Source organism: Moschus berezovskii, chromosome 17 (genome assembly GCF_049115385.1).
Source record: "Moschus berezovskii isolate FMDL1 chromosome 17, NW_MosBer_1.0, whole genome shotgun sequence".
Classification (NCBI taxonomy): Eukaryota; Metazoa; Chordata; class Mammalia; order Artiodactyla; family Moschidae; genus Moschus; species Moschus berezovskii.
The window spans coordinates 14,553,832-14,580,199 of record NC_142476.1 but is presented as its reverse complement, the minus strand read 5'-3'; the positions used below and the strand labels follow the sequence as shown (position 1 = coordinate 14,580,199).

Here is a 26,368-nt window from a genome sequence, read left to right as displayed (position 1 = left end):
GAACTTAGAGGACTCTCTGGGCTCTGCTAAGGGGTTTGGATTTTATTTGAATTGCAAACAGGACCTTTAAGCAGGTTGCATGCAAGGACCTATCACAGGCTTATGTACATTTTAAGAGATTCTCTTGCTGCCATTGTGGAGGATGACTTTGAGCAGGGAGAGAGTGGAACCCAAGAGCTGGGTTAGGAGACCTTGCTGGTTCTCCAGGAGAGAATCGGTGTCATACTGACATGGCAATGGTGCCAGTGGGAAGAAGGACACGAAAGGGATGCACATTTTAGACCCAGGATTGAGAAAACTTACTTCTGGATTGGACTTGGCCATTTGAGATGAGCGTGGAAGGTGAGGATGATCTCCAGGTACCTGGCCTGAGTAACTGGGTAGGTTGCGGTGCCCTTCACTGGGGCAGGGGTGTACGTGGAGCAGGAGGGTGGGATGTGGTGGGGGGCGTGGAGAGTTCAGGGGTCTACGTGTTTGTCGGTGGAGCACAATCCTGTCATGTTAGGCAATAGGAAATGGGCACAGAGGTAAAGTTTGGGCCTGGGGTAGAAAATACGGATAAAGATTTGAATCAATGGAAGTCCACGGCATTTTAATTCACAGAAGTCAATCAGACTCTCCTGGGAGAAAGCGTGGCGGAGGAACAGGGCCATGAACTGCAATGTTTAGAAGGTGAACAGAAGAGATTGGACCTCAAAGCCCTGAAAAGCTGTGTTATTTAAGTGTTTGCACTATTTATTACTACTGAGAGACACCTAGGTAGGTTTGATTGGAAACGTTTCCTGATTCTGGGATTTTCCCATTTGAGTTGCATAGAATTATATGAACTTGCAAATAAAATCCCTTAGTGTAGAATTTTGGAAGATTGGGTGGGGTTCAAGTGCTTACACTCGGGACTTGGACTCAAATTTAAGTTCTGTCTCTTACAGTGTTAATAAACTAGGGGAAGTTTCTTTACTAATCTGAGCCTGAAAACGTGGTGACGTATACTACCTGCCTCATACTGCTGTGACCCTGTGAGAAAGTTCATGTTAATGTGAGAACAGTTTTTGATAAATATATTACAACTGCTACCACTGCTGTTACTGCTGTCACTGGTGCTTGAGAAAACGTAACTAGTTAAAGATGGCTCTCCCCTCTTGGCTCTTTAAACATAATCTTGTTCCATAAAACTGTTCAGGTTCATGGTACTTTCCCATTTTCACTCCAGTTCATTCTCTACCGTGCTGCCTTTCTTATCTTGCTTAATTTACAATGATTTTTTTTTTTTTTGCTGTGAAAATTTACTACATTTCATAATAAAGTGAAGGTCACTCAGTTGTGTCCAACTCTTTGGGACCCGATGGACTGTAGCCTGCCAGGCTCCTCTGTCCGTGGAATTCTCTAAGGCAAGAATACTTAAGTGGGTTACCCTTCCCTTCTTCAAGGGATCTTCCCAGCCCAGGGATCAAATCCAGGTATCCCACATTGTAGGCAGATTCTTTACCATCTGAGCCATTATGGAAGTCCAAGAATACTGGAGTGGGTTGCCTATTCCTTCTCCAGAGGATCTTCCCGACCCTGGAATCAATCTGGGGTCTCCTGCATTAAAGGCAGATTCTTTACCAGCTGAGCCACCATGGAAGCCCCCTACATAGTAAATATACCCTCAATTCATGAAAAAAGAAATATAGTGTCGAGGTTATTTGACAGGTGATAAGGGGTCACAACAATGGCACCCCACTCCAGTACTCTTTCCTGGGAAATTACATGGACAGAGGAGCCTGGTAGATTGCAGTCCATGGGGTCGTGAAGAGTCAGACATGACTGAAGCGACTTAGCAGCAGCAGCACTTTCACTTTTCCCTTTCCTGCATTGGAGAAGGACATGGCAACCCAGTCCAGTGTTCTTGCCTGGAGAATCCCATGGAGAGAGGAGCCTGGTGGGCTGCCATCTATGGGGTCGCACAGAGTCGGACGTGACTGAAGCGACTTAGCAGCAGCAGCAGCAAGGGGTCACAAATGCTATACTTCTCCTGTAAGACAAGTAACATTTTTTAAAAAATTAATTTTATATTGGCATATAGTTGCTTTGCAATGCTGTGTTAGATTCTACTATACTGCGAAGTGAATCAGCTGTAAGTTTACATACATCACCTAGTTTTTGAATTTCCTTCCTTTTTAGGACATCACAGAGCACAGTATGGAGCTCCCTGTGCTATACAGTAGGTTCTCCTTAGTACTCTAATAAATAATTTTTACAGATGATATACCTTTGGCAGCCACAGAACCCAATGCTTGACAATCATCTGAAGAAAATAAAGATAATTCTTAGGATTTAAGCATGTCCTGAAGGTTTGAAAAGTCTTAAATTCATAAAAAAAAAATTGAACACACACACGTGTACATACACATTCGTTTGATCCAGTCTTTCGCTTTCACTTTCACACATTGGAGAAGGAAATGGCGACCCACTCCAGTGTTCTTGCCTGGAGAATCCCAGGGACGGGGGACCCTGGTGGGCTTCTGTCTATGGGGTCACACAGAGTTGGACACGACTGAAGTGACGCAGCAGCAGCACCATGGCACACAGCACCTTACGTTAGAGTTAGCTGTGTGCTTGTCATTTCCCTCCCTGGCTTGAACTGTAGTGTTTAGCTCGAAAGTGTGTCAGTCGCTCAGTCATGTCTGACTCTTTGCAACCCCAAGGACTGTAGCCCACCAGGTTCCTCTGTCCATGGGATTCTCCAGGCAAGGATACTGGAGTGGGTTGCCATTCCCTTCTCCAGGAGATCTTCCTGACCCAGGGATCGAACCTGGGTCTCCTGCATTGCCAACAGGTTCTTTACCAGCTGAGCCACCGGGGAGCCCGAACTCCCACAGGGCATGGGTAACATCTAACTCACTTTCGTTTGCACTGTGCTCTGCACACAGCAGTATTTTTTATCCCCCAACACTCTCTTGTTTCTACTTCCAAGTTCTCCTGGACATTTTTTCTCTTATCTAAACCTAAGGTACTTTGGGAAAAGCTCTAGCTGTCCTCCCAAGCTTAAATGTACTCTCTTTTCTGTAGTACAGAATTGTTGCCTGCGGTTGGAGAATACGTTTTCCTGTTGCCCTTCCCCAACCGTATCTGGCTCTGACAACATTACACATCATGGTCAACGAGTGGGTGGCAAAGTGTGATTTCCAGGCCAAGGCCTCAAAGCACTGTGTATCCATGCTGTCTTTACCCTGCTGCCACTGAACGCCGGCAGCTCCAAGGCCAGGGAAGTGTGAAGCAGCAAGACGGAAAGGACCCAGTCCCTGAATCACCATGTGGGGACGATCAACTTCCAACCGGGGACACTAGACTTGAACCATCGTGTGAGGCAGAAATAAGCATTAACCGTGTTTGAAAAAGCCTTTATAGATTTGAGGGTCTCTTTGACCCAGCAGGAAGAATTAACCCTAACTAATGGAGTACTTCAGAGAAGGCAATGGCAAGCCACTCCAGTATTATTGCCTAGAAAATCCCATGGATGGAGGAGCCTGGTAGGCTGCAGTCCGTGGGGTCACTAAGGGTCGGACTCGACTGAGCGACTTCACTTTCACTTTTCACTTTCACACATTGGAGAAGGCAATGGCAACCCACTCCAGTGTTCTTGCCTGGAGAATCCCAGGGATGGGGGAGCCTGGTGGGCTTCCGTCTATGGGGTCACACAGAGTCGGACACGACTGAAGTGACTTAGTAGCAGCAGCATGGAGTGCTTATTACTGTTAAAAGGACTTCTCTCAAAACACAGCTACAACTTTTGGAAGATGATTTTGGTTTTACATGCTCTTTTGTTTCTTCCTGGATACAGAGCATAAAATGAACTTGTCTTGGTAAACAGGAAGAATAAGGGTACCCTACTCAGCAAGCACAGATCTTCCTCCACTTGTGATGGGGTTACGTCCTGATAAGCTCACTGTAAGTTGAAAATTTCACAAGTCAAAATGCATTTCGTACATCAAACCTACTGAACATTGTAACTTAGACTAGCCTGCCTCCGCTGTGCTCAGAACACTTGCAGTTGGACAAGGTGATCTAACACAAAACCTAGTTTATAGTGAGGTGTTGAACATCTCATGCAATTGATTGAATACTGTTCTGAAAGTGAAAAGCAGAATGGTTGTGAGTGTATGATTTGTTTACCTTCATGATCTCATGGCTGAATTGGAGCTGAGGTTGCCACAGCCCAGCCTTCAGAGAGAGTATTGTATAATGTATCGGTGGCCTGGAAAAAGATAAAAATTCGATATCTGAGGTATGATTTCTAATGAATGCATATCATTTTTGCACCATCATAAGATCAAAAAATGGTCAAGTCACCCATCATCAGTTGGGGACTGTCTGCACAGCAGTTGTGATTCTGTGACTTTAATTCAGTTATCCTCAGGTTGTCACACTTCTTTATTTTCTGTAACTCAAATCTGTCCTGCTACCCACTTCATAGCAGGGAGGGTGAAAACGTGAATCTTCACCTCAGGGCTGCACTAAACTCCCGAGAGTCTTAGGCCCTCCAGAAAAACCAGGAGAGACTTCTGCGCTTATTCATTCGTCCAACTAATGAGAGCCCGCCTCTGCCCACGCGCTGGAGGCGCAGACCTCATGGGACATTTGGTTTGGTGGTGGAGAAAGAAATTAATCAAACAATTGCCCAAACGATGTGACTGTGAAGATGAAGTAAATGCTGGGAGGGTAATGGTAGGTCATTCCTTCTAATCAGAGACGTAAAGGAATGCTCCCCAAGATAGGGGTGCTTGGTCCTACCTGTAGGATTAAAAGAGTGTTGACAGGTAGAGAAGAGGATGTTATATATAAAATCTCTTACCTGGGTGACACCATGGTAAACAGGAAGATGTGAGCCAATGTCTGTACCACTGGGGTGACGAGATGGTGAAAAATTGAGTTATAATAGGAGCAGAAATTTGGGTCATGCAAAGCCACTGAAGGTCCTCTTAAGCACTTTTCTTTTAACCCTAAATTCCGTGAAAAATATTGACAGGATGGAGGGCAGGTGCCTAAGATATAATTTCATTTCAAAAAGACCTCGCTGATTACAGAGTGGAGAATGAATTGGGGAGTAGGAAATGTGGTTAGAGCAGGTACAGGCAGAGCCGTGAAGAGCTCATCTTAATTGCGTCTTCACGAGCTGGTGGTCCCCTGGCTGGTGAGGTTGATGGAGAGAAATGGAAGACACGCTCAGGAGATCACATGGAGAGGAGTTAGTGATGGACTGGAGGAAGTGAGTTTCGAGAATGACACGGAGGTTTCTATTTTCACAACAGGATGGCTGGGAGTGCCACGAGCCGCGGTGGGAAGCTCTAGAACAGAAGCGCGTCTGTGGGGAGAACGGGTATGCGTTTAACTCTCATCTGCTGTCTCCCGCAGCTGATTCCCGACCATCCGCTTGGTCTGTTTTCTGAGCCTGTCAGGTGCTTTGCTGTACTGTCTGGCTGTCCTGCCACAGTTCTCGTTACTCTGCTAGGATCTCTCAATGGCATCTTGGGACACAGCCCTGTTCCAATGACATGGGCGAGTGTAAAGCAGACAGAAGTCAGAGGAAGGGATCGACCAAGGCCAGCCTGCAGGGAAAGCTGGGCTGGGTCTCTTACACACCCACCCTTATGTCTCTCCTTCGTCCCCAGAGAAAGCTGGCTTCTCAGAAATCACGTTTGCACTAGGAAGTGCTCTGCACAGCTCTGTGACCCGAAGGTTTTCTCACCCTTCTAATTCTCAGAAGCAGCATCTGCGAGGCTTCGAGTTGGGCAGACTTGCAGCTACCGGAGCTCTCAGTTCATCGGTTTGCAAGACACACATGGGATTTCGGTATCTGCAGTGTTGCCCTGGTTCCTCTGAGGAACGTGCCCCAGAGGACTCTTGGTGTGAAGCAGTCCATGGGTGCAGGTTCTCCATGGGTGTGCTAGCGCTGCAGGGCTGTGGGGAGAGGGCTGGACCAGCGGGCTCCTCGGAGGAGGTAGCCCCAGGCTTCTCCACCACTGGGCCTTATTCGAGCAAATAAGATGCTTTATGAAAAATTATGCTTTCCAAATTAAAAAAAAATCATACAGGAGTTCATCACCCTCAAAACAGTGTGTGATGAGACGTGCCTGGCTGTCCCATGGTTAAGACTCTGTGCTGCTACTGCAGGGGGCACAGGTTCCATTCCTGGTTATGAAACTAAGATTCCCAATGCTGGACAACTTGGCCAAAAAAGAAAAAACAAAACATGTTATATCTTACATTATCAATCTAAGGACATCTTAGAAATCACGTCCAATTGAAACCAGCACAAAGCTTACATGTCAAATTTAAACAAATCAGAATGGAGAATGAATCTTTTTAAATTAATTTTTATTAGAGTATAACTGATACACAATGTTGTGTTAGTTTCCGGTATATAGCAAAGTGATTCAAGTATACATATGTGTGTGTGTGTGTGCACATGTGTGTGTGTGCGTGCTTAGTTGTGTCCAACTCTTTGTGCCCCTATGGATTGTAGCCTGCCAGGCTCCTTGATCCATGGGATTTCCCAGGCAAGAATACTAGAGTGGTTGCCATTCCCTTCTCCAGCAGATCTTCTTGACCCAAGGATCAAACCCCTCTCTTTTGTGTGTCTTTTGGCAGGAGATTCTTTACCACTATGCCACCTGGGAAGACTATATATATACAACTAGATATGTATTCTTTATCAGATTCGTTTCCCCTACAGGTTATTACAATATACTGAGTACAGTTTCCTGTGGTATTCCTTGTCGTTACAAGTTGGCCAAAGCAATGTCCGATGACTTTATGATGCCAAGGGCATGTTAAAGTTGAGACTTCCAGGAGATTGAAGTTCTAGGAGCACATTATATCAAATGTGCACTTTCTCTCACATTCTTGGCCTTGGTTCTATGTAATTTAGCTTCACGGAGTCCAATCCATCGCCACTCTAACACTATTTCTCTTGTGATTCTGTGTGACAAGCTTGGAACATTGGCATGTTGATATTCTTGACATTTTGAGATTTACTGTGAACTTTTTTGTTTTTTTTAATCATTGATTATTTATGTGGACTAATTTCATGCTGGATTCATAAATTTTAACTTGAAACTTGTGTTTTTGCAATACTTATAGCATTGTCTACTGATTTCTTTTTTGATACTATCCTACTGCTCCACAGGGCTGTCAAACCACTGTGTGATCAAAATATGGACTTAAAAAAAAATTTTCCATCTTGTGTTGGAGTATAGTTGATTAATACTGTTGTGCTAATTTCAAGTGATTCAGTTAATTTCACGTTTATTCAGTTAATTCAAGTTAATTTCAATAATGTCAAGTGATTCATTACAAGTATCCATTCTTTTTCAAATTCTTTCCCCTTTAAGTATTATGGAACATTGAGCCAGATCCCTTGCACTGTACAGTGGGTACTTGTTGGCAATCTGTTTTAAACACAGCATGAACTTCTAGAAATCTTTTTGTGAAAACGCAAGTAAAATGTAGATGACTGTTTAACAATAGTTTCGAACTGTAAGAGCTACTAAGCTATCACGCTGGTGATAAGGAGTTTGAGCATGGTAAAACACGGGATGGGAAAAGTCCCACAAAGGAAAACCCGTGGGTACCGGGGGGCAGGACCCCAGCCGTGTGGACACCGTATGCGGGGGGCGTCAGTGACAGCTCAGACAGAGCCAGGTGTGCAGCATCTTTTGTTGTTTTTATTTTCTGTCTCGTTAAAAAAGTCACGACACATAGGGTTGTGAAAACTGTGTGTTAGTCACTCAGTCATGTCCGACTCTGTGACCCCACCAGTCTCCTCTGTCCATGGGATTCTCCAGGCAAGAATACTGCAGTGGGTTGCCATTTCCTTCTCTTGGGGATCTTCCTGACCCAGGGATTGAACCCGAGTCTCCTGCTTTGCAGGCAGACACTTTACTGTCTGAGCCTCCAGGAAACTAAATCAGTTGAGCGAGCATTCAGTACAAGGCTTAGAGTGAACATGTTAGGTTACAGTTAAGGCATGTACAGTAGCGTGTGCAGAGTCCTCTCTTTTACACCATTGTGATTTCCAACATTCTGTTCCTCGTAGCATTTGAAAGCCAATTCGTCTCCTGTACCATGTTTGCTGTGTGTTATATTATGCATCTAGTTAGGTAATTGGAATAGCCCAGAAAAGGAAGTCATCCATTGCCAGGAGCCAGTGCAGTAAGAGATAGAGAGACAGACAGACAGACAGACAGGTAGAAAGAGAGAAATAGCATCCTGAAGCCTTGAAAGGAGCCAACCAATGTTAAAAGTGACTTGTCACCAGTCATCTTACTGAAGCAGAGGGCTCATACCCAGGCTCAGACCTTATAGAATAAGGACAAAGTATGATCCATAGACCACCTGGCCAGAGTGGGATACTCTCTGAATCTGTGAAAATCTACAAGACTTTCTTATTGAGGCAGATTTGGAAACCTGTCAGAACTCACTGCCTGGATCGTATTTTTAATACATTACTGGTTTACTAAACAGTCTGAGCTCATTAGAATAATTGTATACCCCTCCTGCCATGGGTCATCCGTTTCAATGTGTTTCATTGATTCTGAGATACAGATCTTATAAAGCACTTTGATCTGGCTGAAATCAGAGTGCATCTTGCCATCCACAGTGTCTTTAAACCAATTAAAGAAAGCATCTTGAATCTTCATTTCCATCTCTTCATATTAGATAGGGAAGGCACCCCAACTGCCTAGCTACACTGGAGTAAAGAAAAGGCCCATCCAGCTGAGTGGACGATTCAACCTGTCACTGTAGCTCTTTCACCTCCTCTCTTTCTGTGTCCATAGCACGTTTCCAGGAGGAGGTGTAGAAGGTTCTGGAGAGGTGAGGTCCTCGGGATGTTCCCCCTCCCTCCTCTGGGGCTCTCCTCTTTTGGTTGGGGATGGAAGGATGGACAGGATGCATGCTCTATCATGTATGCTTCGAAGTGTAAGCTCATGTGTTCACACCATTAACGGAATGCCTGTTTCAATAATTTAGTTCTCACAGCAACACTGAGGTAGAATTACTAGCTCCATATTAAGGAGATCAAGTCGTTGCTTGAACTAGGAGTTTACCCTGTTTCTTGGCCACTAGGCAGAATCTTTTCTTTGGCATATCAGTATTGAATCTTTTGCATCAGTTGGCAGTGATGTTTGCGGATCCATGGGCCAGGAATTGCCAGGAGAGCTAGGGTTCCGAGGTCCAGGAAGAGAGAAGTGGCCCTGGCCTGAGCTTGTCCTATGTCAGGGACAGGAAGGACCTCTCATGACAGCTGCTAAGGATGAGCCAGCGAGGGTCAGGGAAAATTAGTAGAGAATGGTGTTTTGGAAGCTGACTGGAGACAAGGGTTGGTGGAGCGGCTAACAGCTTGATGCTGCTGTGTCACGTGAGCTGAGGACAGGGACACGAGTGCAGGGATCAGATCCTGGAGGCAGGTATCATCAGCAAGGAGGCTTGGGAACAGCTTTTCACACACCCCAACAGCTGTGTCTCTAAGGATAAAGCGATAAGTGGCTTAGAACCTACGAGGTTTGGCAGGATTTGACTATCACCTCCTTCCTTGGAGAAGGAAATGGCAACCCACTCCAGTATTCTTGCCTGGAAAATCCCATGGACGGAGAAGCCCAGTAGGCTACAGTCCAGGGGGTCGCCAAGAGTCGGACACGACTGGCGACTTCACTTCACTTCACTTCCTTCTGAACCAGATCTTTTTTTTTCTTCTTCATGTCTGGCTTAAAAAATTTTTTTTAATTAATATTTAAAAATAAAACTTTTGGCATGGCATGTGGCATCTTAGTTCCCTGGTGAGGTCCTGAACTTGTGTCCCCAGTGATGGAAGGCAGAGTCTTAACCACTGGACCACCAGGGAAGTCACTGAGAGTGCTTAAATTATATACTATTTACCCAGTGCCGTCTTTCTATATGAGATCCTATTTCTTTATACCTTTCTAGTATCCCTTATATATTTTGCTACCCCAAAGTCTACTGTTTCTTGTTGACACTAAACTCAATTTTAACACGTTAAAATAAAAACATCATCCAACTCATTTGTTGCTAATTAACCTCAGTGTTCCTTGGGTGGACTCTCTCTGCCCACTTGCCTGAAATGAAATTAAATCTCCTGATTTCTTGCTATTCCTTCAAAGCTGTAATCTGCAAAGCCCTTTTAAAAATGTCTCTTAAAGGCTTCTAATCCCCTCTCTTCAGCTTATTCGAAGTATATTGTCTTCAGTTCAGTTCAGTCGCTCAGTCGTGTCCGACTCTTTGCGACCCCATGAACCACAGCACGCCAGGCCTCCCTGTCCATCGCCAATACCCGGAGTTCACTCAAACTCATGTCCATCGAGTTGGTGATGCCATCCAGCCATCTCATTCTCTGTTGTCCCCGTCTCCTCCCACCCCCAATCCCTCCCAGCATCAGAGTCTTTTCCAGTGAGTCAACTTGTTGCATGAGGTGGCCAAAGTATTGGAGTTTCAGCTTTAGCATCAGTCCTTCCAATGAACACCCAGGATTGATCTCCTTTAGAATGGACTGGTTGGATCTCCTTGCAGTCCAAGGGACTCTCAAGAGTCTTCTCCAACACCACAGTTCAAAAGTATCAATTCTTCGGCGATCAGCTTTCTTCACAGTCCAACTCTCACATCCATACATGACCACGGGAAAAACCATAGCCTTGACTAGACGGACCTTGGTTGGCAAAGTAATGTCTCTGCTTTTTAATTTGCTATCCAGGCTGGTCATAACTTTCCTTCCAAGGAGCAAGTGTCCTTCAATTTCCTGGCTGCAATCAGCATGTGCAGTGATTTTGGAGCCCCCAAAAATAAAGTCTTAACTCCCTCTTAAAAGACGGCAGGTCACACAATTTTTTCCTGGCTTCCAGTTTACCAAATATCCTACCATAAGAGTGAGCTAACAGGCCACAGATATTTGCTTAAAGATACTCACAGCCAATCCCCAGATAGATTTCCATTGCAAATTGTGTTTTAAGAAACAGGTTGAGGTGAGAAGAACTAAAATTTGTGACCTCTGACATAGATCAATGCTTTTCTTTAGGCCTAACTCCTAAACAATTGTGCTGAGGTGCACAGATGCTTAATTTAAAAACACGTTAGTAAAAAGAGAATAGTATCATTTGTATGCCATCAAGTTCTATCTTTCTGAGATTAAAAATTAGAAAAGTACAAAGTAAAAAAGATTGGAGAAGGAGATGATAAAAATGAAAAAAAATAGTAAAGCAAATAAGGAAAGTAAGATGAAACTTGAGGTTGGGTTCAAAACGTACCTTGCTTACTTCCCAGCTGTGAGACTTCAGATAAATCACCTAACCTCTCTGAACTTTACAGATAAAATGAAGAATTATTTATCTCTTTATCTCCAAGTTTGTTGTACAAATTTCATTATATGATTAAAGGGCTAAGCATTTTTCTGGATGTGGTAAGAGTACAGTAGTGTTAGCTACTATAACAACCATCATTTAAAATCATAATAATAACAAGAATCCCATTAGAATGTTACTATTCAGAAATTAAGGGGTGGAATTATTTTCATTTGTACCAAGTGGGGGGGTTGCAAATTGGGTTCTGTAGTTCCTAGCAGCTAAAGAGAAAAACAAATAAGTATGCAAACATCAAAAGATTTATACAGTTCAACATAGGAATCCTGCTGTAGTGCTTCCTAGCCAGATCATTGCAAGGGCTCTGTCTCCAAGTCCCTTCCGCCTGATCTGCAGTTCAGAGCATGATGCCTTGTCTGTGTGTGCAGTAGGGGTTTTATTAATGCGTGTCTGCAGGTACTGTGATGATAAGACCAGTTGACTTCACTGTATGGCTGACTTTTTAAACAATGTTTGTTATTTATTGGTTTATTTGACTCTGCTGGGTCCTCACTGTGGCACATGGGTTCTTTCGTTGCCGCACGTGGGGTCTAGTTCCCTAACCAGGGATTGAACGTGGGCCCCCTGCATTGGGAGCTCGGAGTCTTAGCCACGGGACCACCAGGGCAGTCTTGTACTGCTATGTCATAAAGGCTTCCTTCTCGCACGCGGTTTCCTGATTAATGGACTTACTGGGAACACCATCGAAATCACAAAGGATGTGCTGTATTTATTTGCAGTCATTTAATCACAAAGGTTGAGGCAGTATGGCCGAGGGGGAGTAAAAGGTTAACTTTTATAAAAAGCAGCTCTTGATTGAATGTCTCTTCTTTCCCTCATCAGCAACACCAAGAATATCTCAGGTCACAGAGGCACTCCTTTATTGAAGCATGATTTGCTGCAGGAGAAGTGAGTTTCTGATTCCATTCCCAGCCCTGCAAGAATATCTGTGAAAGATCTGGGGCAAGGCTGTTAAGCTTTCTGAGACTGCTTTGCATAGAAAGTGGCTGGATACTCAGACTGTCACATTGCTGGATTCTGAATGCCCTAATGGTACAAGATTCTGGTTGTCCAAAGTAACCAGAGCGGTGGTTGTTCTTTCATTCATTTGGTCATTTTAAGACAAATACAGTTGTTTTTTCCTTCATTAATTCAATTAACATATCATCTTGCCAGTCCTCATTTTTGTTATACCCATGCTGAATGTTTTGTCATTGTTTAGGTAAGAATGTTATGGATTTTGGGGGGTGGGCCATGTCATTTTCTAATTATCATGAATACTGCACAGGAGTATTATTTGGATATGAAAAACGCATCTTTCTTGAGGGAAAATCTTTTGAGAGGCCTAGTAGCTCAGTCTAATTACTTGAAATAAGGAAGTAAGAGGCCTTGGCAGTGACTTTGAACAACTTTCTTGACTTCCTGCAAAGAGGACCCTTTGCAGCCCTTTTGGAGAAGTTAGTAAAACCGAATCTGACATCACTGCCTCACAGCAAGTGGTTTGTTCTCAGGGCAGCAGGAGGAAATCGCCCCTGTCTGATAAGACACCAGTTGAAGAGTACGCATTCACTTCTTTCCTTCTTGATTCGGCCTTACAGAGAAACATTGGTTCGGAGATAACCATTATTTTGCTTTTCAGAAGGACGCATGCTGTCTCTTGGGAGTTTGGCTGATTTCCAGATATGACCATGTATCTGTGGCTTAAACTTCTGGCATTTGGCTTTGCCTTCCTGGACACCACAGTGTTTGTTGCAGGTAAGAACAAGGAAATTCATATTTCCTTACTTATTTGTGTGTGTGTGTGTGTGTAAGGACATTGGTTTGAAATAGACATAAAAGCAAGTGAAGTGTTGGTGACTAGAGGTGAGGAAGCCGGCTGTAAAACGGTCAAGGTCATTGTCCCTCGTAGAGACATGGCTCCCTGGGTGACAGAACACATTGTTTCTGTTTAAAAAGGCATACATGTTTGGCCCCAAAAATCACGATTCCAAAGGCAAACATTGTCTATCTGTATCTTGGTTTATAAACTGTTCAAGGATATTACAATAGCAGTGTTGAAAGTCTGAAGATATCTGAATAACCAAAAAACTAAATTTTGTTCTTTTTAACAAAAACTGCATTTGTAAAAATCATAATATGGCTTTGCTTGCACACAAACCACTCTTTTTTTTCTGACCAGGGGTTTGCTTCCTCAAATTTTGATTACGGCCAAAATATTTTATTGAATACTTGATTGTATGGTACTTTTAAAAAAAGCAAATTTGGATATGGAATTAAAGAGTAACTTTTTGCAAAACTTTTATCACAAAATGTATTTTAAATCAAGGTTTTTGTTCCTTACAATCCTTTGAATGATTATTTCCTCTGAATACTCTTGCGGGGCCACCGCCCTTCCTGGGTGCTGGGTAAATCTTACAGCCTTGATGAGATAAAAATACTTAAACTCTTAAGAATCATGCAAATGATGCATTCTATAGGAAAATGTCACTGACCGGAGCTCCTGCATCTCTCAGCTTTAAGATCTTTGCACACTTCTGGCCTGCTTAGTGGACATTTCTTGAATGGTTTCACTGTGGTCATGAGTACATTTCGGTTGATATTTAGTATGACTTCTTACGGTGGAGGATCGAAAAGATTTTTTTTAAAATTATTATTGAAAAGATATTTGAAATGGTATTTTTGCAGATTTCTAAATAAGTTAAAAAGGATTGGAAACAAATTTTAAAAACTTTTGCCTATTGTAATTCACTTTGAAATGCCTTTTTGAAAAATTTCCACCACTCTCCTTTTCTCTAAAAGGCAGGACAGAAGTTCTCTTCTGAACAAGCTACTTTGTTAATTTACATTTTGTGAAACTAAAGACAGTAGAATGCAGTGTGTATATTTTTTTCTTTAACTGCAAAAATGGATTAAATATTTTTTATGTAGGTATAGCATTTTGCCTTAGTACAGGAAATGTTTATTAAGTTACCATTCTTATGAAGCTGGTTATCACAATTAAAGTATTATAAAGAATAATAATTTTTGTAAGGTAATATGTGTATTATCGTGTCAGAGTAAATTGCCCTTAAAATTCTCACTCAGAAACTGTTGCACGACTTTCTAAATGAGATATTTTGTAGGCCATAGAGCAAACTACCATAAAAATGTCAACTTCGCCTATTAAGGCTTTTTACTATAAGAAACATCTTTGATTTTCTATTCAAAATGAGAGTATAAAATGATCTAGAAGCCTTTAAACCAATTTTGCTGAATAGTTTGTGCCACAGATAAATGGATAGGTATACAAAGGTTTATTTTCAAAGGCCAAGTTTTAATTTGAACTGCTCAGAGAAACACTGAGGACAAACATTTTTCTGCAACATATACTCATCTTTGGGAAAAAAATATAGAGATAATTATCTAGGTGTGCAAATCTTGTTTATCATACTTTGAAGTCCCAAGAGAGATTTTGTGATTCACTGAATAATTTTGGAAATTATTAGTTCTTTCAATGATATATTTTCTTTTATTAGCAAGCTGTGAGCTGGAGTATATGTTTTATTTGAAGGTGTTAAATTGAGTTTAATGTTTCTAAGAAATATTAGACATCAAATTTATATTGTGCATTCTAAAGACATCAATGAATAAATTGATGCACAACTTGGATATGCTATTTAATCTCTAAAATACAAATGTTGGCAAAGTTCAACTTCCCCAGAGCAGTAACAATGCTGGGTTGAGTTTTACATAAAAGTCAGTAATCTCTTTGCTCTGTGCCTCTTTGCTGAGATAACAGGAAACCAACATTTTGTTTAAATTTTCTAAATAATTCTCGGGGAGAGAGATGGTTTCAAGAATGCAGGTAGAGATGAGTGATCTCTGGCTCCAACAAAGTACAGCCAGGTTACAGCTTTGTACTGTCACAGCTATGAATTCAGGAGTTATGTGAGTTATTAGTCATAACGGTTAAGAGTCATTTCCTGGACATAATTTTTCATTTTTCCATCGACAGAAAATAAATAGCTCATGTTACAAATGTGTACTTTGCCTTGCACACTTGCGGGAGTTCAGTCTAACTGTGAAAGGAATTGTATCGGCAATCCTATTAAGGTCTAAATACAACGTAGAGATTGGGGGAGTGGGGATGAAGGTGTGCTGATTTTTTGGAAAGTATTTTTCCTAATGCACATCTGCCTGGGATCTTTGTTATTGCTAGAATTTGAAACTTGTGTTTGGTGAGGGGAAAGGTAAGGTGAGGTTAGGGGTCTGCTTTCCTTTTCCAGCCTTGCTCCACGAGACTAAGCACAGGGTCAGAGCACTCAGTACTGACCTAGGTCTTTGCTGTGTTCTGGGTTACTTGGTATCCTTTTGCCAGTGATAGTTAACCTCTGTAAGAATATAGATGCTTCTACATGTTCATAGCCCCCCAACACACACACTCTCACACATGAACAGGTTAGTTACACATGTGTGGGCTATATATGCAGCATATGTTAGGTATTTCATTACACATACAAACATATCTATGAGTATATATTGGTTTCTCGTCTGTCTGTTGGTTCTCTATATTTGTCTGCTTTTAAACATTGTGGTTCACGGTCCTCAGTCTTTGGCCAGTTTTACTCTCCTTTCTAAACTCAGAGTTCCTTATCATCACCTACTGTGTACTGATGGTCCTTATTCTACACCTCCAGATTCACCCCTCACAGGGGTGAACCTACCTCCTTTCCTAAATGGAATCTTGTTTCATTGCCTTGTGTTTTTGCAAAAGAGAAAGTCTGAAATATACGTATTTAAATGGTCCCCAAGTCCTATCACTTTACTTTATAAAGATCTCTAAAGTCTTTCCCCCTTCATCTCCGTTGCCATCCCTTTAATTCATGTCTTTATCACTTTTCACATGCAGTATTGTAACAAGTTCCTCATCTGTCCATTTCTTTTCACACCCTACAGCTTTAAAAGTATAAAATGAAAGAGGAAAAAAACCCTCCGACATCTTCTCACCGCCTTGGCTTACATTCTAAACTCACTGCCAGGGCACCCGACTCCTCAGGGAGATGGGAGCTGAGCAGGGATGTATTTTTTTCCTTTTATGATGGACTGAAATAGAACAAGCAGGAGGCAGTTTCAACACCCTGCTTCTCTACACTTGCTCCAGACCTTTAAGGTACTGTGCAAATCCTATTCCCCTCTAAAATTCTCTGTCATCACTCTTGCCACAAAATGTCTCCAGCATGATTCTATACATTTTATCACCCTTCCTTGTATGAAAAATGAAACGGCGTTTCACATAGTTTCAATTTGTTGTTGTTGGCGTTACTGTTTACCAATCAGAGCATGCTTGCCGGTGTAACTCACATGACAGCAGGAATCATCTTTTCATATCATCTGTGCTTGATTTCTTCCCAGGTGCTGAAAAAGTAATGGGCGGTGGTTTTCTGGACACACCTGCAGATTATGATAATCGAGAAAAGAAGGGGGAGATGAGAAAAGAGTAAAGACAGACAGGAGAAATGGAGGATGGGAAAACTAGTGGACGGATGTGGGCTGTTCGATAAAATGAACGGTTTTATCAAGATTAGATAAAGTCGTTTTAGATCTAAATCTCTACAGGTTGCCTTCCGCCCCCCTCCGATTTCCTTCTTTCATATCATTTTACCTTTTATCTGGAAAGAGCCTCTGATTTCTAAAAAATCCAATGTTCAGGAATACTGTTCCTAAATTTTTCTGGACTTGCTCTTTTGGGCATTCTTGTTAGAACCATTTTGTTTGATGGATCAGTTTTGTTCTTCAAATCCAGATATCCTTGGGGCGAAGAGTAAGAACTAGGAAGGGAGGGACTCACGTGGCAGGGGTGCAAGACACCAGGCTTTACACGTCCGGGCGTGGGCAGCCCTTGACCTAGAGCCCTGGGGCTGTGTCCAAGGGCAGATAGAAGACAGTTCACCTTGGCAGCTTCACCGTCTGCACAGAAGGCCTGAAGGAGTCTGAGTGTCACTTCTTCCTAGATAATGTGGCCCTGAATTTCAAGTCTGAGCAGGTGAAGAGCAGAGATTTGTAGTCAGGTTGATCAAATTAGTTACTGAAAGTCCAGCGTGAACATTGCAAGGTTTTGTTTTCAGACCCTGTGTACGTAAGGCAATGGTGCAAAGAGAGAAATTAGTCTTCAGGGCAGTTCTCTGGTCATTTTCAGTCATCTTCTGTGCTTATGAGAATTGTTAGGAGAAAAGACAATGGAATTTAACTTAACCTCAGTTTAAACTTAATTTTAATTTTGTCTCAATAGTTGTTTTCATTATAGGGCACCCAACCACATCAAAGCTGCCTAACACTAAAGAATTAACGCTGTGACGTTGACAAGCATAAAGATACTAGTAGTAGTCTTATAAGCAATGAGGATTTACTGTATAGCACAGGGTACTACATTCAATACCTTGAAAAAAATCACCAAATCGCTTTGCTGTACACCTGAAACTAGAACTATATTATAAATCAACTGTCCTTCAATTAAATAAAACAAAGACAGGAGTCTTATGGGAGGATAAAGAAAAAAAAATATGGCAGGCTATTCATTTAAAAATACCACGTGATATCTATTTCTACATAGTTCTGAAACACATGGAAGTAAATATTATAGAAATTATTAGATTTTTTGTACTCAGCTAACCCAACCAATATTTAGATTAGAAAATATTTAATTATTTCCTAATTTCCTTAATAAGTATTCCTTTAACCTTTAAATATATACATCAATATGTTGCTTAAATTTCAGTCTCTCAAGAGTTTGGGGAATGGCTCTTGTAAGCAGAATATTATGTGTTCAGATATAACAACAGAAACAAGAAAAAATAAAGAAACGAAAAGCTTCCTACTCTTTCGACTGGGACAAACATGAGTAAACAGAAAGTCAGTGTTAGTGAAGTACTCAAGGACTGTTCATGTCCCATCCCTGTATCTTCCGCTGATTCATTTATGAAAAGATGATCGGGAAGATTATCAATGCTTTCATTAGATTCTTTACTGATGACCCAAACTGAAGCAGACTTTAACATCTTTTATGGTGCATAGTTATGCAGTGTTAAAAAAGTAAACGTTCATTTCCTGTTCAACATGAGACACACATATCTGAAGTGAAAAAAATTAGCTTCACTAAAACTTCAGTTTCTCCTATAAGTGTTTTGCAGGGGTGATAAAGTTGTAACTACATGTCATGATATTTAAATTAAAAAATTGTCATTCATATATTAAAAAGTTTACTTTTAAACAAAATGTAATTGACTAGAGGAAATTCATCAACCCTCTGAAAAAGTGATCTTCTGGAGCAGAGCCTAAAGGCTGAGGGCATCTCAATGTCCTGCTCTGACGTGTTAGGAAATGAGCAGCTGGTCAAGTGCACTTAGCAAAAATCCCTGATGGGTAAGAAGAATCTCTGTATTGTCAATTAAAAAAAATGTCCCGACAGTCATGAAAAGGGATTAGAGACACATATATAAGTAATGGTGTTAAGAGATGTTATCAAAGGGACGATATCAAAGGAATCAAGTGTGGCCACTGTATTTTAAATATATCTACTTAGAGGAAAAAAAAAAAACAATCCTTCATTTACTGGTAAAACAGACATATTAAGCATCATAGGAAGTGCGTCAGGACCCATTCCAAGTTGGAGAAGCCCATGGCAGGTGGAATGAGAAATACATTGGAAATCAAATTCTATGAATCGCATCATCTGGGTCCAATCATTTTCCGCTTCTGACCCATGGTTTCCTCATCTAAAAACTGCCATTGGCATGAAAAGTGATGATCTTGTCCAAACGCTTTGAGAACGATGAGATCCTCTGCAGAGCTGAAAATTCCGTTTATAACCCCATGCAGTCAGCACACAGCTTTTCCCCATTGAAACACGGGTCCAAGTCACACCTCTTCCTCGGAGAGTCTGAGAAGATGACGTTGGAGTCTGTGTGGCAGAGGAATAAACCCTTAGGAATCTTTGAATGCCTTAAATTTCGTATCCCCTGTTTCAGAGGTTTGCAAACTCCTCTGGATTCTGCTTCTTAAACGGTTTATAGATCCATCCTGTATCACAACTCTGCTCCAGAGTCTTATTTCTTACTGCAACCATAGTCTGGAAACTTGCTTCTCCTCAGACCCCACTAGGACTATCTTTGTAAAATGCAAAACTCGCCTTTGCTCATCCTTTCTTCAGTGTCTCCCAGAGGGATAGAGAACATATTGATCCTGTGATTTTGATCTCAGGAGTGTTTTGACTCAACGCTTATGAATATAAACATTAAATTAGAATATACCAACATTTTCGAGTTTTCCTTGAAAAGAGGTTTCACACAAAAATCTCGTTCCATTAAGCCAATTTAATTCTGTGAGTATTTTTTATATAAGTTAATTGAATCATTACCAGTCTTTCCATTTTTATTTTACTGAACTAAAAGTTCAACAGCATCAGTTTTCATGTAGCTTTTACAATTATTATTAAATTCATGAACTGATTTTTATTCACATCACATTTACTGATTATAGTTCATGCCTGTGGGAATTTTTCCTTTATGGCTATTGTTTTTCCAAGTGTAATTTTTCTTGTCAAGCAATATATGTGCTTAATCGCTCAGTTGTATCTGACTCTTTGTGACCCCACGGACTGTAGCCCACCAGGCTCCTCTGTCCATGGGATTCTCCAGGCAAGAATACTGGAGTAGGTTGCCATGCCCTCCTCCAGGGGATCTTCCCAGCCCAGGGATAGACCCAGGTCTTCTGCTTTGCAGGATTCTTTACCAGCTGAGCCACCAGTGAGGCCCTATTGTTTTTCCAAGTGTAATTTTCCCTGTCAAGCAATACAGATCTAAATTCCCCCCAAAGGCTTTAATTTTTCTATGTAGCCAGAAACAGCATTTCCTGTGTGCAGTTTTAGACACTGTTGATTTCTCTCTTTTTTTCCCCCACATTTCAAAGTCACATAAAATGTAATTTACGTGACATAATTTTTCGCTTTTGTCAAATTTTAGATTGGGCAGTGCTAGCCATCATCAGATCTATTTTGTGCTGATACTTCTATTAGTAATACCCATTTTGTGATTGAGAGCTCTTTCAGCAAGTTTCCTTTGAGATTTTGAGTTTTCGTTATTTCTCAGGTAGCCAATGGAAACTTTCGAAACACTTACTGGATTGTTGTACAGTCTAGCATTATTATATTTGAATTCTCATTTGTTTGTGCCAACTTCTTACTAACTGGCGGAGCAAAAGATAAATAGAACAATCAACGGAAGTTTAAAATGTTCTCAAGACACAATGGCAAGTGAAGTAAAGGAATAAAGTATCTAAAGGGCTTCCTTGGTGGCTCAGATGGTAAAGTATCTGCCTGTGATGTGGGAGACCAGGGATCAGTCCCTGAGTCCGGAAGATCCCCTGGAGAAGGAACTGGCAACCCACTCCAGGATTCTTGCCTGGAGAATTCCATGGACAGAGGAGCCTGACGGGCTACAATCCATGGGCTCACAAAGAGCTGGACCTGCCTGAGCAACTAACCACAGTCACCCTCCTCTGTTCTCTGTGCATTTAGGAAAAATGAAAGCAGTTAGCACAGCACACATGGTTCTAGGGGAATCCCTCTAGACTTCTCCGGCTTAATCTGGAGCCACTTTGTGACACGTACTGTATACTCTTGTCACTTCCATTTTCCTAAAATACAGTGTTTTCCTGCCTGCAAGCTGTTGCAACTCTCCCCCAATGTGTTTTCTTCCCTCCATAACGTTTTTAAATTGGGCAAAGTATAATTGCTCTTCAAAATTTAGTTCAAAGGTCACCTCCTCCGGGCAGCCCTCCTGTTCTTCCTCTGGCCTTCTGCTCCTATCACACTTGGACGGGTCCTCTTCTGACTTGGAGGTCTGTTTCTCTGGCTATTTCTCACCACTGCTGGTGAGCTCCGGTAGGTTTTCCGCAAGTCTTTACTTATTTGCCAGAGAGTGGAATGGTCCAACCTAGGTCTGTCCACGGAAAGTACTGAAGTCGTAGAAATGATTTGAATTGTCCTCTTGTTGTTGTTCCTTAAGTGAGTTATTCATCATAAAATTTCTGTGGGATGGGAAATTTCAAGAAATAGACAAAAGAAAAAAATTCTTAAAATCCGTGCTCATCTTTTTTCTTTCTTTCCTGCTGTTCCTCTCTTTCGGTCACATGCTGTGTATAAAATTGCATATCCCATTTTTTCCGCAAATCAACCATTATTCTAGACAACTTGAGAAATGCAGAAATCAATACATAAGGAAATAAAAACCAGTTACCAATATCCATCACCTAAACACGTTATGAGTATTTCATTTTACCAGACTAGCGAAACCTATTTGTTTATTCATGTATTCATTAATCAATATTTTGTGAGTGTTTTCCCTGTACTGTGAGTTGGGAATACCATATTCCATGGCTTTCCTTGTGTAGTGTGTGATCTCAATGTGGCAGTGCAGCTTAGAGATAAGGTTTTTAATCTTTTAAATTCTTTTTTTTTTTTTTTTTGGTTCTACCTTTTGGCATTTGGGATTGAACCCAAGCCACCTGCAGTGGTGGTCCTAACTACTGGACCACCAAGGAAGTCCCTAAATCTTCCAAATTCTTCATAAGCTGTCTCCTTAAAGTAATAGTATAATTCACAACAGATAATTATTTGTGTTCTCAATCTTTTACAAATTTTAAATTATTCCTTTGAAATCTACATATAGTACATTATTTAAATAAAAACTCTATTCTTGCCAGGCTACATTAAGGCCCCATTCCAACCAGATTTCTTCAGCAGGCTTTTGGTTATAGAAATTTTGGGGCTGCCACTGAGTTGTATAGATTATTATTAGATATTTAATCAATCAAAGTGGTAGATGTATGGAGGAGCTAGCCAACAGTATCAATTTGTTTCTGTTTGTTTATGATTTAAACTGAAAATAAAATATTTACTTGGAGAGGAATTTTAAACATACACACACACACACACACACACACCACACAAATCCTCCACTGTTTTTGGTGATCTTTCACAGTGATTTTCTAAGGTCACCCCCTCATAAGGAGTGGGAGATGAGGGGGTAAGTGTTGTGACTTCTTTTTTCACATTTTTATTATTTTTTTAGCCATGCCACATGGCATGTGGGAATCTTATTTCCCTGACCAGGTATTGAAGCTGCACCCCCTGCATGAGAGCATGGAGTCTTCCCACTGGAGCACCAGGGAAATCCAGGGTTGTGATTTCAGACAGAGTCTATCTGATTCTAGGTTTATTTTTTCAGCCTTCCTAATGGTCAGCTTAAAAAGCAGGGAAACTTGCACATGACTGCCTGGTGATGGGCAACTTACAGCAAGACTGAGGGGTAGGTAGTTTCTTAGAGGTGATTTGTGTGAAATACACATTAATCCACATCCACCTGATTTAGCTACATGAGTGAGCCACTTTCGTGTCTTTAGCGAGATCTAAGCCTATCTCTTATGAAAAGCAAAAAGACGTCTTTGATTAACTGGTCTTTACTATGAATACTGATGCCATGTTAATAATGCAAAAGTGATGTATTACCATTGTCTTGAAAAGGTGGTTAACAAAAGCATAACACCAATTCTGACCAGAGCTGAGTGACAGAATGGAAATACTGGATTTTCCCCATACCTAATTTGTTTTTGATATTATATAAAATGAAAGCTATTGAATAATTTACCGAAGTATCTAGATTTTTTTTTTTGGCTTTTGAAGTTTGAAACAAGGGAAGTAACTTGACCTTTTAACACTTTGATCATGGAAAACATATGAGGTTCTCATCTCGTTCCAGGAAGTGTAGACACCAGATTATCTTTTCATAGTCATCCCAGAGGCATAGTAAATGAATCAGGTAGACCATTCTTACAGTTTGCTACTCCAGGAATAAGTTGACTATAACTTAAAGGAAAGTAAAGAAAAAATATATCTATTGTTTGGTTGCCATGATGAATGTGGGCTGCCAATCAGATAATTCAGGCCAAATATTGTACTCTGACTTCTCAGACTTTGGTTTCTAAACCACTTTTGGGTTAGTAAACCAAGACTTTAACTTTTCCCTAATAAACCCTGCCTTTCTGCTTGTTGGTGGTCCATGGTTTTATTTTCTTAATTTGCTTATTGATTCTTCAGGTCTGATCAAGATACATACTCACTAAAAAAGCATAAGGAAAGTGGAACACACCAGTTCAGAGCTTTGACTGTGAGAGGAAGTGATGATATGAAGGAGGTAGATGAAGATGAGAAAAGGGTCAGGAAGTTGACAGAAGTGATTTAAAGAGATAATACTCAGTATCACCAATGCATGCTTCAAAATGTCTGAGTTCTCAAACCCCTCTCCTTGTTCTGCCAAGTTTATAGGTGCAATCCCCCCGCATATTCTTGTCTTTTAATATTTACTTTTCTTGTTCACTAGTGAATTTCATCTTTACTAGTAACTAGCAGTTAAACTTCATCTTTGAAGGCCATTTATATTTGCCCATATGCATTGCCATTGCCGCTTTTCTCCCTGTTGATTTTGAAGGACTCCTTGAATATTGCAGGCAGATAAACATGCTTATTACTAGTTAAAAAAGAAATGATACTAAAAATGTTGGATTCAGGCGAGTTCTACTTTTAAAGTGCTGAAGAAATTAACCTTTGACATCTTGCCTAGACTTCATTCTGAGCTTTCCAACTATGAAACATGAGGAAAATTACCTCTTAAATTCTCAGCTTCATTATCTGTACAATGGGAATCATGGCAGCATTTCTTAAATGAGACAATTTACTCAATGATTTAATTGTTTTTAGAGCCCCTACTATGTGCCAGGAACTATTCCAAGTGCTGACACAGAGGTAAATACGAATGGAATAAAAATAATGGCAAATAGTGGTAAATACAACTTTCTTGAAGCCTACATCTTAGCAAGAAAGATAACAGAAAACCAAATACATAATTGAGAACTTGCGGATGTTGATGAGTGTTGGGAAGTGAAGCAGTGTGGTATGACCCCCATCAGGCGGGGGTGAAGGGACCTTCAGACAGAGCCATCAAGGACGGCTTCTTTGAGGAAGTGTCGTCAAGCTCCTTGTCAGCTGCCAGGAATATAAAGATTCATGTGAAGAGCAACTGGCAGGTGCAAAGACCCTTTGGGAAAAGCAAACAATGGAGGGGTTCACGGCCCAGAAAGGAGGTCAGTGGCTTGCAGTGTGGCAGGTATGGATGGAGTCCTCGGGTGTGCTGCAGAGGGAGGGGGCGACAGAAGGGGCAGGTTCCCCGCACCTCTTGGGGGTGGAAAGAGTGTGGACTCACCTGAGTGCAATGACAAGAAGCCATTCGGAATTTTCACGCAGAGAATGACTTAAACTCTTTTCCATCTGCAGAAACCATCCTGGCTGCTGTGAGGAGAGCAGGCTGGAGATGAGACAAGCCTGGGGACTAGTTAGCACCAGGCAAGATGGCAGAAGGGAGAATCTGGGCTGAGCGTTGACAGTAACAGAAAGGGCAGATTCTCACAGGGGCGGGAGAAGCTGCAGTGTGGAGAGGAAGCAGGACATTGCACGAATGACCCCCTGAGCAACTGAGATGGGAAACATCCCAGGAGGAGGCAGACAATCCAGGGTCTGTTTTGTCCGTGCTTGAATTCTCATTAGACATCCATCTAGACAGTGGAGAAATCAGTTGGAGTTAAATTAAATGTGAGGGGTCTCCCTATTTAATGGGATTTACATGTGTACCCTATTGATACTGCATATAACTAATGAGAACCTACTGTATAACACGGGGAACTCTATCACTGTGGTGACCTAAATGGGAAGGGAATTCAAAAAAAGAGGAGATATATGTATTGGGGCTTCCTTGGTGGCTCAGATGGTGAAGAATCTGCCTGCAATGCAGGAGGCCCAGGTTTGGTCCCTGAGTTGGGAATAGCCCTTGGAGAAGGGAATGACTACCCACTCCAGTATTCTTGTCTGGAGAATTCCATGGACAGAGGAGGCTTGTGGGCTACAGTCCTTGGGGTCACAAGGAATTGGACATGACTGAGTAACTCCACACACGTGTATATATCTGATTCACTTTGCTGTATCACAGAAACTAACATAATATTGTAAAGCGGCTATACTCCAATTAATTTTATTTTAAAAAGACTGAGGGGCTCATTAGGTCTTGATCGGAGCTGTAGCTTTGGGATTCACTGTGTGCAGACGAATTCAGAGCTGAGGGCCTGACTCTGAGACACCTGGAAGACTATTCAGATGGAGAAGGCCTGAGGACCCGAATCTGAGCCCTGGTACGCCATGTTTGAAGGGGTTGGCAGGAGGGATTAGGAGAGGAATGTGAGAATGGGTAGCTAGTGGAAAATGGAGAATGTTTTGCTTTGGATGTTGAAAAAAAGAAGTGATGATTGTGAAAGGCTTAACATGTCTCCTGGCATATAATGAGAATCCAGTAAATCCCATTAAAAATCCCAATTCATGTCTCCTCTTGAAAGATTATTGATCAGAGATTGTGAAGTTACTAATTATTATCAAATATCCCCATTTGACTTGAATATTATCACAAAAATAAGTATGAACGAAGTTATAATAATATTTAGAAGCATCAAATATATATGGTATATCATATATCACATATATGTGTTATATGTAATATATCAAATTTCAAATATCTTACATATCATATGTATAGCTTGCTGGCTTAGCTATTAGAAAAGAAAGGTACAACAGTTTTTTAATTGAAACTGTGTAAAATATATTGAGAACTTAATGAATTAGGAGTTTAACTCAAATAACAATGCTTTGTTGAGTCTATTGTGAGGACCTTGTTTTGACGCTTGCTGATTTAAAAAGTTTTAAATACTATTTAAGGCAATACTTGGACAGGTTGTGGTGGGTTGTTGAGAGTGAATTCATCACATTAAAGGCTTATTTCTTTTTTTGAAATATAGTTGATTTATGTTATTGTGTTAGTTTCAGGTGTATAGTAAAGTGACCCAGTTAC

At 41.2% G+C, this 26,368-nt stretch overlaps 1 protein-coding gene and 1 long non-coding RNA gene across 6 annotated transcripts in view; both read left to right on the top strand.

Moving 5' to 3' along the window:
• The first annotated feature begins 5,342 nt into the window (after positions 1-5,342).
• The window catches only part of PTPRC (protein tyrosine phosphatase receptor type C), a 133,989-nt gene continuing 112,963 nt past the window's right edge, over positions 5,343-26,368 (top strand). For 3 of the 5 annotated variants that reach the window (XM_088845215.1, XM_088845216.1, XM_088845213.1), the window contains exons 1-2: positions 12,795-12,945; positions 13,027-13,142. In XM_088845215.1, the coding sequence (XP_088701341.1) occupies positions 13,070-13,142 (73 nt within the window). In that variant the 5' untranslated portion in view covers positions 12,795-12,945; positions 13,027-13,069. Of the gene's footprint in view, positions 5,360-12,794; positions 12,946-13,026; positions 13,143-26,368 lie in introns of those variants that run through there. The other 2 variants (XM_088845214.1, XM_055418964.2) reach the window with 2 other exon arrangements.
• On the top strand, positions 13,159-25,515 carry LOC148775072 (uncharacterized). Its single transcript, XR_016039553.1, has 2 exons — positions 13,159-24,560; positions 24,751-25,515. It is a non-coding gene; the product is annotated as an uncharacterized LOC148775072 (long non-coding RNA).